This window comes from Anomalospiza imberbis, chromosome 19 (genome assembly GCF_031753505.1).
Source record: "Anomalospiza imberbis isolate Cuckoo-Finch-1a 21T00152 chromosome 19, ASM3175350v1, whole genome shotgun sequence".
Lineage (NCBI taxonomy): Eukaryota > Metazoa > Chordata > Aves > Passeriformes > Viduidae > Anomalospiza > Anomalospiza imberbis.
In genome coordinates, this window is record NC_089699.1 from 6,764,435 (window position 1) to 6,776,771 (window position 12,337).

The 12,337-nt window shown below is 53.7% G+C and overlaps 2 protein-coding genes across 6 annotated transcripts in view; both read left to right on the plus strand.

Annotated features, from left to right (window-relative positions):
- CD7 (CD7 molecule) overlaps positions 1-12,337 on the plus strand; it is a 203,626-nt gene that overhangs the window by 124,367 nt on the left and 66,922 nt on the right. The window lies entirely within an intron of this gene.
- The window catches only part of SEPTIN9 (septin 9), a 143,599-nt gene that overhangs the window by 83,341 nt on the left and 47,921 nt on the right, over positions 1-12,337 (plus strand). For all 5 annotated transcript variants that reach the window (XM_068209334.1, XM_068209336.1, XM_068209333.1 and 2 more), the window contains one exon: positions 1,860-2,510. In XM_068209334.1, coding sequence (XP_068065435.1) covers positions 1,860-2,510 — 651 coding nt within the window. The remainder of the gene's footprint in view (positions 1-1,859; positions 2,511-12,337) is intronic.

Consider the following 12,337-nt stretch of genomic DNA (forward strand, 5'->3'; position numbering starts at 1 on the left):
GAGGAGTTCCCCCCAAAAGGGAAAGCAGCCCAAAGTCTGTATCCTCACATTTTAACCCTGGCAGTCTCCCCTTGCTGTGGCTTGTCCGACACGTGAGCCCCAGCTCCGAGGGCCCTGCTTTCTTCACCATCTCCTCTGGGTTCCCTGTGCTGCTGCCAGGGGATGTGACCATGGCTGTGCCAGCCCCTGCTGCCAGGACAGAGGAGGTGACATCTGCTGCTGCCCTGCTGGGTGTTGGAGCAGAGCTGGGCGGCTGCCAAGGGTATGGTCCCCCCTCCCTATGCCACCAGCTGGACCCAGAGTGACCGGTGGCTTCTGCCCAGCCCACAGATGTGTCCGAGGGATGGAGGGTCCCCACGTCCCCAGGCCCTGCCCTGGGGGCTCAGAGCAGCCCTGGGACATGGATGCTTCCTGTGTGGTGGCTCCTCTCCAGCTCCACCCCAGGGGTGGCAGGACCTCCTGGGATGAGGCAAGGCTGTGCTCCAGTTCTCTCTCTGGGATCCTGATTCACAGAATTCACAGAATCTCTGTGTTGGAAGAGACCTTCAAGATCGTCAAGTCCAACCCAGCCCCAGCACCTCAACTAAACCCTGGCACCCAGTGCCACATCCAGTCTGTTTTAAACACACCCAGGGATGGTGACTCCACCACCTCCCCAGGCAGACCATTCCAGAACTTTATCACCCTTTCTTGGAAAAACTTCTTCCTAATATCCAACCTGTATTTCCCCTGGTGCAGCTTGAGGCTGTGTCCTCTGGTTCTGTCAGTTCCTGGAGACAGAGCCCAACCCCACCTGAGCACAGCCACCTTTCAGGAGCTGCAGAGAGTGATGAGGGCACCCCTGAGTCTCCTTTTCTCCAGGCTGAGCACCCCCAGCTCCCTCAGCTGTTCCTCACAGGGCTTGTACTCCAAGCCCCTCGCCAGCCTGATGTCCTGTGGGATCTCAAGCCCAGGATTTTAAAGACTAAATCTCACTGCTACTATTCTGTTGATGTAAAGGATGGGTGGACTCGTTGCTCATGTTTGTGTTGGCCATTAGCAGTGTGGCTGTCACCACACCAGCTCAGCCTTGCCTCGTAGAGGCTCCCTTGGGATCCCAAGGCTTATCCTGCCCTGACCCTGTGCCTGCCTGGGGGTTCAGGGGGGATCAGAGGGTATTTACAGCCCGTGGCTTTTCGATGGGATCCAGCAGTGGTTCCCCTTCTGTGGAGTTCAGCCTTTTTTTTCTACCTGGCTGGGTCCTGTAAAGAGCAGGGATCAGTTGTCCCTTTCCTTGTACGGGGGTCTCAAGTCCATGTGCTCAAAGCACTTCAGTCTTTGGTTTGTGTGGTCTCTAGGTTTGTTTTTAAGGATATGAGCTTCTGTGGCTGCCACCTTTGGTTTCTTGCTGCATTTGTATGGATTTGGTGCTCTCCTGGGATTGTTTTCCTGTTCTCAACTTGGTTTTTGCTGGCAGTGCTCACAGGAAAGCCTGTGTTTATCTGTGCATCCTTTGGATGTGAGAGGGAAAGCGAGGTGTTGGAAGCTGGATCTCTGTCTCCCCCCAAACACAGTGCCCTGCTCTGCTCTGCCCTCACTCAGAGGGGACTCTCTGCTCCCCTCTGAGTGTGGGATGGAGGCAGTGTGGGGCTGCTTTCTGCTCTGGGGCTGAATTTCCTGGCCCTGATTTGTTTTATTACTGGCTTTTTAACTTGTCTGAAGAGGCAGGGCCTTTAATCCCAAGCTGCTTAAATGGATTGTGAGTCCTGGGATGAAGGAGCAGAAATGGAGTTAGGAGCTTTGTGCAGTGTCTGTAAGCACCTCTGGAGACACTCAGGTGGATGGTAACTAAATCCTGAACTACTTTTCATGTTTTTCAGCTCTGAAAAGATCCTTTGAGGTCGAGGAGGTAGATCAGTCTTCAAATTCCTCCACCCCACAAAGACGGGCCCCCAACACCCTCCTCAGGTCCACCGTGTCCAGCTCCACGCAGAAGTTTCAGGAACTCGGCGCCAGGAATTCGGAGCCATCCACCCGCCATGCGGAGCCCACAGTCCAAAGATCCCCCAAGCCTCCTCTGAGGAGAGTGGAGCTCTCTGGACCCAAACTGCCCGAGCCGGTGTCCAGAAGAACAGAAATCTCCATTGACATCTCATCCAAGCAGGTGGAGAACTCCACCTCGGGCTTGTCGCGGTTCGGCCTCAAACGAGCCGATGTGGGGCACAAACCCCCCGAGCCCACGGCCAGGAGGACTGAGATCACCCTCGGCAAGCCCCAGGAGCCGGGGCTGCGGCGGGCGGAGGCGCCGGCCTCCAAGATCCCCGAGCTGCCGCAGCGCCGCGCCGAGCCCGCCGGCACCGCCGTGCCCGACGCCGCGCCCCGCCGCCTGGACATCCAGGTGGCCAGAGCCGCCGAGAGCCCGGCCGCGCGGCCAGCAGAGAGCTCAGAGCCTGCCCTGCCCGCCCAGCCCCACCTGGCAGAGCCAAAGGTGCAGGCGGTGCCCACGGAGAGCCCGCCGAAGAGAGAGGAAGGTGAGTCCAGCCCTGGGCGGGGTGGTGCTGCTGCAGGTGGCACGCAGGAGGTGCCAGGAGCTGCTCTTTGAGCTCCTCTGGTGATGCTGCTCTGGGATCTGTGCTCACACATGTCTGCACACAGAGCTATTCCCCTTGGACTTATCCTGCCTGAAAGAGCTGTCGAGTTCAATAGGAAATTCTGTCAAGTTCAATAAGAAATTCTGTCAAGTTCAATAAGAAATTCTGTCGAGTTCAATAAGAAAGTCTGTCGAGTCTAGAAGGAAAGAGAAAAGGAAATGCCTGTGCTGGCAGAGCAGGTCTGAGCAGTGGTGTGGTGCCAGTGTGGCAGGAGCTGCTGGTTCATCCCTGTGAGGAGAGGAGCAGGGAATCAGTGTGGGAGCAGCAGGGCTTCATCCAGAGACATCCACCTGTCCTGTGCAATGGAGAGATCTCATGGGATCCTCAGCTGGATGAGGGACAGGCGAATCCTCAGGAAAAGCCACATCAAATCTGTCATGGGTGATCCTGCCACATCCTCCTTTCCACTGTGCCTCCCGAGGCGCTGGGAAATGCCAGCTCTGCCAGCTCAGGCCCTGTGTGCAGACCCACAGGGCCCTGCAAAGGCTCTGAGTTGTGGGAGAGGTGCTGGCTCTGGAAGTGGTGTTGGGATATGGTTGTTTGGTGGTGTTGTTTATGGCTTTGGGGCAGGAACCGCCTCTTCATTAGCAGAAGTCGGGGTTTTTGACCTTGGAGACAAAGTCTAATAACATCATGGACCAGAGCCACTATTAAACTAGAGACCTGGCTTATATTAGCTCTATCTTGTTTTCAATTAATTCCATATTAAAGCCAGCTTCCCTCCCTTGCCAGCTGTCATTTATTCTCCATAATGTTTTGGAGATTTTCCTTTCAGACCTGTTAATTACTTTTCCATTCTCCATCGCCCATGAGCTCTCTCCTGTGAGGGATCCCGTGGTCAGGGGGAGGTCACCTCCTCCCTCCCCGCCCTGTGCCTCTCCCTGGAGGCTGTGGGATGGGCTGGGGTGGCTGAGCCAGGACCTGGGAGGTCCATGCCTGGCGCTGGAGCTTGCCCAGGGGTTCCATCCCCTCTCCTGGGTGCAGCCCTGTGATCACGCTGACATGCAGAGAGGCCAGGCTGTGGTGTGTGCTGGTGGAAAACCAAGTCAGGAGTCAGCAGGGGAGCTGATGTCAAACCTGCAGGACTCAGGAGGGTTTTTTCTTACTGTGTGTGGTGTAGGCGTGGCTTTTCTGAGCTGGCTTTTTTTCAGGTTGGGCCATCTCCATCTGGGCACAGCTGAGCTCTGAGCCCCGGCCCAAGGATGGGGATTTTGTGACCCCCCTCTCTGTCCCCAGCTGCTGTGTGTGGTGCCCAGGAGGCCCATCCTGCCCCGTGGGTGGGTGCTCAGCCTCGTCCTGCTGGGTCTGGGCTGCTCTGAGTGCCCCAAGCCCTGAACCCCACGGGTGCTTGGCACTTTAAGAGCAGAGGGCTGGCTGAGCTGCTGAATGCTCCAGCTGCCCGGGGCGGGGAGAGAGGGGGGACAGCTGCTGGGACGAGTGTCACCCCTGAGCCCAGCTGTCTGGAGTCTGCCTGCAGCACGAGCCAGCCTGGCTCTGGTACAAAAGGGGCTTTCAGTCCAAATGTCTCCAAGAATCATCTCAGAATGGTTTGGCTTGGAAGGGACCCTAAAGATCATCGAGGTCCAACCCCACTGCCATGAAGACAAAGGTGGAGGGGTCATGAGAGCTCTGTCTCCTTTTCCCTGTGTGTCAGCACAAGAGGACAGCCCAGGGTCACTGCCAGAGCACATCCCCTTCCTGACCATCTCCTCCTCCACTGCCATGCCTTGAGGTTGCCCTGGTTTGCTTTCACACCATTTTGGGACCCCATTTTGGTGTGTTCCTCCCCTTGGTCCACAACACCCATCCTAAGGTGATGCTGGGCAGGTACATGGCCTCTCTTCTTGTTGCTGCTGCAAGAACACAGAGAGATTTGGGGGGGCTGCACAGGGACCCTCAGGATGTCCCACAGATGGGTGCAGGCACATTGCCAATCCTCATCAGCTCCACTGCAGCTTTGGTCCCACCACAACCCCCCAAATGAAAACGCTGCCCCTCTGATGTCTGCAGCAGGGAGTCGTGTGGCAGCTCCTGCTCCAGGGTTTGGGTCACCAGGAGGTGCTCCTGGAGCACCGGACAGCCCTGGATCCCTTGGCTGGTGGCTCTCCAGCACAAACAGCTGAGCAGGGGATGCAGGCAGCTGCCTCCAGCTGCCCTCACTTCTGTGCTGGGACCTGCCTTCCCCAGCTGTCAGGCTCAGCTGCCTTGCCCTGCTGCTGAAGGTATGCAGGAGAGCGTGCTGTGCAGGAAGAGGCCGGTCAGAGGAGAATAACACTCACGGGGAGCTTGGCAGTTCAGAGCAAACCACAGAGGAAAGGAGAAATTTCAGTGCTGAGCTTCACTAGGGCAGCGTGGCTGGCGGTGTGGGCTGAGCCTGCTCCAGAGCTGGGCTTCCTAAGGTGGCAGGAGAGCAGGAGGTGTTTAATGGGGCAAGAAATATTCCTTCCCATCCATGTTCTCCCTGAGTGTTTGTGCTCTTCTGCACTCCCTGGGGAGCATTTGCTTCGTTTGTGCTGGTATAACATTGAATTGGGCCATTAGTGACAGAGAGATGGGACATCCCCGTGAGATGGGCCACTACAAAGGTGGGCTTTGTGTCCCCAAAATCTCCAGTGGAGATATCAGGGCAGGTTTTGTGTGGCTGGGCTCCCCAGCTGGGACAAGGAGATGTGATGGGATGAGCAGGTGGTGGGGATTGCTATAGCTGGAGTCTGCCAGAGCAATGTGAGCTGGGCTGTGCAGTGGGGGCAAGGGGAGGACATGCAGAGGGCAGAAAGAGGCACAAGCAATTAAAAATAGCCATAAAAACAAGGTGATTGGAAGGGCTGTGGGAGGCTGTCCTTGCTGTGCAGGACTTACCAAATGTGAATATCCAAATCTGAGCTCCTGTGGGAGGGGGTGACCTCTCCCAGGCTCCTGCTGCGGGCAGCAGTTCATTCCCAGTCCCAGGGCACTGGGCTGGAGCCGGAGCTGGCAGAGGAGGATGTTCCTGCCCTGTGCTGGCAGAGCAGGTCTGAGCAGTGGTGTGGTGCCAGTGTGGCAGGAGCTGCTGGTTCATCCCTGTGAGGAGAGGAGCAGGGAATCAGTGTGAGAGCAGCAGGGCTTCATCCAGAGACATCCACCTGCCCTGTGCAATGGAGAGATCTCATGGGATCCTCAGCTGGATGAGGGACAGGCGAATCCTCAGGAAAAGCCACATCAAATCTGTCATGGGTGATCCTGCCACAGCATCCCCTTGCACTGTGCCTCCCATCTCTGGCATTGTGCTGGTGTGGTTGAACATCTTGGCCTTCTCTTGTTCCTTGCAATGTGTGGTGGTCAGGCCTGAAGAGGGGGGGAAGGCAGAAAAATTAATTATTTCCATTTTGGTTTAATAGTCTGTTTCTACTTCCCCCCAGTCTAAAGCTGTTTGTGTTGATGGCTCAGTGCTGGGTGAAGGCTCAGCTCTGGCATCTCAGGTGGTGGATTGGAAGCACTCCCAGATGAGAGGTGAAAGCTGGTTTGATCTGATGCTCCTGTCTGTCTCCCCACAAGCTGCTGAGGTTGCCCGGGGACAGCACTCAGCCAGCAAGGTAGGCTCTGTCCCACCACTGCTCCTGCTCCTGCCCCGTGGGCCTTCATGGCAAGGATGCTCTGGAGCTTGTTTAGATAAATCAAGGCAGATAAAAACACGTAAAACAGGGATGTGACCTTCCTCTGTGTCCCAGCGTGGGTCTATGCAAACCATCTCTGAGCTTTCAGCTTTGTTGGAGTCTTTGTCCTCTGGCCCCTTTGGGACAGCCACACAGCGTGCCAGGTGCCTTTTAAAACTCAGCAGGGTCCCCCCATCTATTTTGCTGCACAACAAGCAGGGCAGCATCAGGAGTGCAAAGCAATTCAACTGTTTTCACTCTTTTTTTTCCAGCTAGAACCCTTATGGGAAGACATTTCTTTAGAACTCCCATAGAGTTAGGTTAAAATTTAAACAATTAAACAATACTTAAAAATAGAAAGAAGCAAACTCTGAGATCCACTGAAATCCTTGTGAAAACCAAGGACCTGTTGCTGTGTGCTGAGGGCTGCAGTTTCAAGTCCCTGTCGTGCCATGGGATGGAGAAATGAGGCCACACAAGCCTTGGGGTGACTTTTCTTCTGTCCTGTGCTGCTAGGGTGACACCAAGTGTGGGTCTGCAGGGGTTATAGGGATTTGGACAGCTGTTAACACAGCTGGGATGGAGAGCTGAGTGGAGATGCAGTGAGTCTCCATTTCCAGCTCTTTAACTGTACAAAGAGATAAAAGCTGTAGGAAAATGTTTCCTCCAAAACCAGCTGACAGATTCAGGCTAGGTTATGGGCAGTCCTTTTCTTTTTTTGTTGTTATTATTATTATTTTTAATGAGAAAATTCCTACAGCCCAGGATTTCAAATGGAGGGGCTGAGTGGGAAATGCTCGGTCTGTGAAGGCAGGTGCCAAAAATGAGATCATCTGGAAAAATCTAGACCTGCAGGTCTAGTGACATGGAAGGAAGAGTGGGAGCATGTGTGGGGGAGAGGAATGTGTCCCCTCATGGAGACACTGCCCGATCCAGGACACCACGTGCACGGGGAGGGCACTGCCTGCTCGCCCTCCCTGTGTGCGCCCTGTCCCTGGCTGTGCAGGGGGCAGCCAGTGCCCCTCGGGGGGTTTTGGGGCTGTGTATTTAGGGCTGTGCTTTGGAGCAGTGTTTTGGAGCTGTGCTTTGGGGCTGTGTTTTAGGGCTGTGTATTTGGCTGTGTATTTAGGGCTGTGTTTTCAGGCTGTGTATTTAACTGTGTTTTGGGGCTGTGTTTTAGGGATGTGTTTTGGGGCTGTGTATTTAGGGCTGTGCTTTGGGGCTGTGCTCTGGGGCTGTGTTTTCAGGCTGTGTATTTAGCTGTGTTTTGGGGCTATGTTTTGGAGCTGTGTTTTAGGGTTGTGTATTTGGCTGTGTATTTGGCTGTGTATTTAGGGCTGTGCTTTGGGGCTGTGTTTGGGGCTTGTATTTGGCTCTGTTCTAGGCTGTTTTGGGGCTGTGCTTTGGGCTATGTTTTGGAGCTGTGTTTTAGGGTTGTGTATTTAGCTGTGTTTTGGGGGCTGTGTTTTGGGGCTGTGCTTTGGGGCTGTGTTTTGGGGCTGTGTTTTAAGGCTGTGTATTTAGGGCTGTGTTTTGGGGCTGTGTTTTCAGGCTGTGTATTTAGCTGTGTTTTGGGGCTATGTTTTGGAGCTGTGTTTTAGGGTTGTGTATTTGGCTGTGTATTTGGCTGTGTATTTAGGGCTGTGCTTTGGGGCTGTGTTTGGGGCTGTGTATTTGGCTCTGTTCTAGGCTGTTTTGGGGCTGTGCTTTGGGCTATGTTTTGGAGCTGTGTTTTAGGGTTGTGTATTTGGCTGTGTATTTGGGGCTGTGCATTTGGCTGTGTTTTAGGCTGTTTTGGGGCTGTGCTTTGGGCTCTGCTTTGGGCTGTAATGTGGGCACTGAGGATGCCAGCAGGAGGCTGGGTGATGTGGCTGTGCTGGTGCTGCACGTCCCTGTCCCCAGGCATGCTGTCCCCAAGCTCGCTGTGTCATGTTCATCCCTGGTCACGCTGGCACACTTGTGTCCCTTCTTTGCGTGGGTACACTTTGTATGGATGCTGTCCCATGTGGAAGCTCCAGCTGGGCAGGATACACCCCAGGAAATGAGGCTGTGCACTGCAGCCAGCCAGACCCAGGAGGATTTGTTTGCTGGAAGTCCCTGAGGGCCTGTAGGAAAAGCAGTGACGTCCCCAGTGGAGCCTCATTATGCACAGGGACAGTTTCCCATAGGAAACTGTTCCCAGTTTCCCTTTGCACCATTCCCACTTCCTTTCCCTGGTATCTGAGACCAGGAGAGGGCGAGGCTGGGGATGCTGCATCCAACACCAGAAGGATGTGGAGCTGCTGGAGCGAGTCCAGAGGAGGCCACAGAAATGCTCTGAGGGCTGGAGCCCCTCTGCTCTGGAGCCAGGCTGGGAGTGTTGGGGGTGTTAACAGAAGAAAAGGCTCCAGGGAGAGCTCAGAGCCCCTTCCAGGGCATAAAGGAGCTCCAGGAGAGCCGGAGAGGGACTTCGGACAAGGAGCCTGCAGTGATACAGGAAATGGCGTCCCACTGCCAGAGGGCAGGGCTAGATGAGATTTGGTATTAAATTCTTCCCTGTGAGGGTGGGCAGGCCCTGGCACAGGGTGTCCAGAGAAGCTGTGGCTGCCCCTGGATCCCTGGAAGTGTCCAAGGTCGGGCTGGATGGGGTTTGGAGCACCCTGGGATAGGAGAGGTGTCCCTGCCCATGGCTAGGGTGGGACTGGGTGGTCTCTAAGGTCCCTTGCTACCCAAACCAGTCTGTGATTCTGCTGAGCTGCAGAGTGACCCTTGCCCTGGCCTTAATCCCTGGCAGGTCTTTTCCATGGCTGCCTTGGGTCTGGGCAAGGCTGTGCATCCATCCAGGTCATCTCCTCACCTCCTGAGCTTTGCGGGAGGGATCCTGGGGTGAACGTGTGTCTGTGGAGGGCAGAGCCTCCTGTTGCAGGCAGAAGGTGACTGACTGCAGGGTCACCACAGGGCTGTGGCTCAGGGCTCTGTGCTCCAGCTGGGTGTGAGCCCTGAGCACCCTCAGGAGCCTCTGACTCCCCTCTGTGATGAAAACTGGGGCAGCCCCTGGACAGAGGTGCCTTTGCTGGCTGAGAAAGGGGCGAGTGCTCCTGCCTGCTGTGGGATTTTCATCCAAGTGGTGCTGAAAGGCACAGGGAGACACAGCCCTGGCTGAGGGGGGCATGTAGGAACTGAGAGTTTCTCTGTTTATCCTGTGGTATTTGCATGTCTGGAGCCCATGGCAGTCGTGCTGGGGAACATGCTCCCCACCCATCAGCTCCTTTGGATCCTCCAGCTTTCTCACATTTAGGTTAATCATCCTACAGGCTGATAAGGCAAATAAAATCCGTTATCTTGACCAAGATAAAACAAGGAGTTTGCTTTGATCTCCTGCAGTAAGGCCTGGCTGCTTGTTTTGTGACTTCTCTGCTGTCTGCTGGGAGAGGGAAGCGATGGCAGTGGTGATGAACCTTCTGTAATTAAGGAATCGTTCTCTTTTAACCTATTTCTAAACTGCTGTCCCTGTCTGAGATGTTTCTGTTGGCCAGTGGTTGAAGGGACACCATAGGCTGGGTGCAGTGCCAGTTCCATAAACTCTGTCAGAGGACTGAATTGAGATTATAGAGAGATAACTTTGTTTTGAGAAGATCAAACGATCTGTTGTGAGCAAAAAAAGATAAGATGACAGCAAGCCATTTGTGTTCTTTACACTCCTCCAGCAAACAAACAGACACAGAGACCCTTCCACATTGTCCAAAATGCCTTGGTGAAGCTGAAGTGAATGTGGCTATAAATGGAAAAAGCAGCTGGTCTTGGATTGCAGCCTATGCTCAGACTTCTTTGGGCTCAGTTTTTCTTACATCTGTTAGAGGTTTTAAAGGAGGGATGTGGGGAGAGAGCTGCTTTGTTTTGGGTTGGTTAAATTTGGGTCACTCATCTCATTGATCTTCTGAACTGGTCTCTGCACAGAAGTTCCCAGGGTTTCTGTAGGGTCACATGCATCACTGCTTTACCCTCTTGAATCATTTTGGTTTATCCAGGCATGCTGGGAGACAAAGCTGGACCCAAGGGTCTGCTCCAAAATATTTTGCAAACAACAAAACTTTGCAGATGCTTATGCATTTATGAGAAGCAAATAATTTTAACAAACCATCTAAGGTTGCTGTGCCAGCCCAGGAGTGACAGGGTGGGCATTTGGGGTTGCTGCAGTTTGTTCCGTGTGGAAGCTGTAGGCTGGTTTTTGCATGGCAAAGGCCATTGGTCCAGCAGGAATGAAGGATGGCTGAAATGAAGCATTTTTCAGCACCTTGAAGTTCAGAGGTTGATGATGCTTTGGCACATATGAACATAACCTTGGATTTACGTTTAGCTTTTCAAGCCTTGAGAAGATGTCCAGGGTTTCTCTGTGTCAGGTGGTTTTACCAGGAGTTCTCCTGTATTATTCCTAGAGGAATGGAGGGGAAAAGGGATTTGCAGCAGCACAGAACTGGGTAGGGCAATAATCCCTTGTTATCATGAGTGCCTGACAGGCCCTCAGCCAACCTTGGGTCAGGTTGTTCTGTTGCTGTGGATGATCATTGGCTGAAGTGTGTGTGTCAAGATTTTCTTTGATGCTTATCCATAATACTTGAACTTTTTATGATGGCTCTGCCTTCCCCCCTTTCCTCCTCTCCTGCTGCACGTGGAATGGGACAGACATTCCTCCCCTCTTTCAGAGAAAGGCTCAGCTCGTGGAGATCTCAGAGTAAGAAGATTAGATGGGAATCCAAAAGGATGTGGTGCCTAGGAGGGGAGGGCAGTGGTAAAAGTTAATGATGTGTGAGCTCCAGAAAGGAGCTTCCTCAGCCCCAGCTGAGGGCCCACAAGTCTTGAATTGTAGGGCATTGCTTTCAACTCCAGCTCAAATGCACCTGGGGTGTGTTTCATGTGGGCTGGGTAGATCTGGAGGGACATCACAGGAGCTGCCCTGCCCAGCTGGGGCTGGAGCCCCTGCCTGTGTTTGCTTCCCCTGCGTGTTATCACTCTGGATGGGGAATTTTGCTCACTCTGTGGGGTATTTGCTCTGATCTGGGAGCTTGTGCTGTTCTCTGCTGATGCACTGAGGAGCTGGTGTGCTCTGGACCCTTGTCTCAAGCTCTGGCATATGGAGGCACAGGATGAGTCCCTGGTTTCAGTCTCTGAAGCTGGAAAATGTGCAGGCTGATGCTCTTATTTCACATGAGATACACTCAGGTCACTCACTGGCACCTCCCCCCCCATCTGCAGTGGAAATCAGTTCATGGACCAAGAGTCAGAAAAACACTGAGGAGATGGCAAAAGTTTGTGTGGCACAAGAGCCTGGTCAGGACCCTGCCTTTGCTGTCCACTCCTTTGCTGTCTTGGAGGAATCCCTCTCCAGCTTCTCCTTTTGTAACAGGGAGCTGATGAACGTGGCAAGATGCCTGAGGTTCAGTCCTTGCACTGGGTTCTTTCTTCTTCTGATGCTTTGTGCAGGCTGGCCTAGAGCAGAGGCTGGACAGGGTTAAAGAATAAAGCAGGGATTTATTCAAAGGATCTCCTCCATGGATCCACCTTGGGCAGCACCAGAGCCCAGCCAGGGCTGCACCCAAGATGAACCCAAATGGTCCCAAAATGCACGAGCGCTCCCGGGGGCTCTCACTGTGATCAGCTCTGCTCCATTGGCACATTGGAGTTCATTGTCCCATTCCAGCTTTAGCCCATGCAGTCCCATCCTGCTTGTTTTTCTCTCCTCAGCCCACGTTGTTTATGCTCTTGGGCCTGAGATTTGGATCATTTATCCTTGGGCCCCAGCTGGAGAAGGAATTGTTTTTTCTCCCTACTCTGTGCAGAGAGCTCACCATCCCCTGATATGAAGCTCAGAAGTTCACACTGAAGCAGCACAGAATCTGAAAAAGAGAAAAGCTAAAACATCACTTGCAGGTTCAGCTGGTGGTTAGGAATTAGCTGGTCCTGCTTCCAGAGGTGCTGTGGGATTGTGCAGGGTGGGAGAAGCCACCCAGGTCATTGGAGTGGCCCTACAAAGGGAGGTCCTGAGCTTTCCAGGAGGAAAGGGATGTATCAGGGGTCTTCTGTATCAAAACCTTGCCA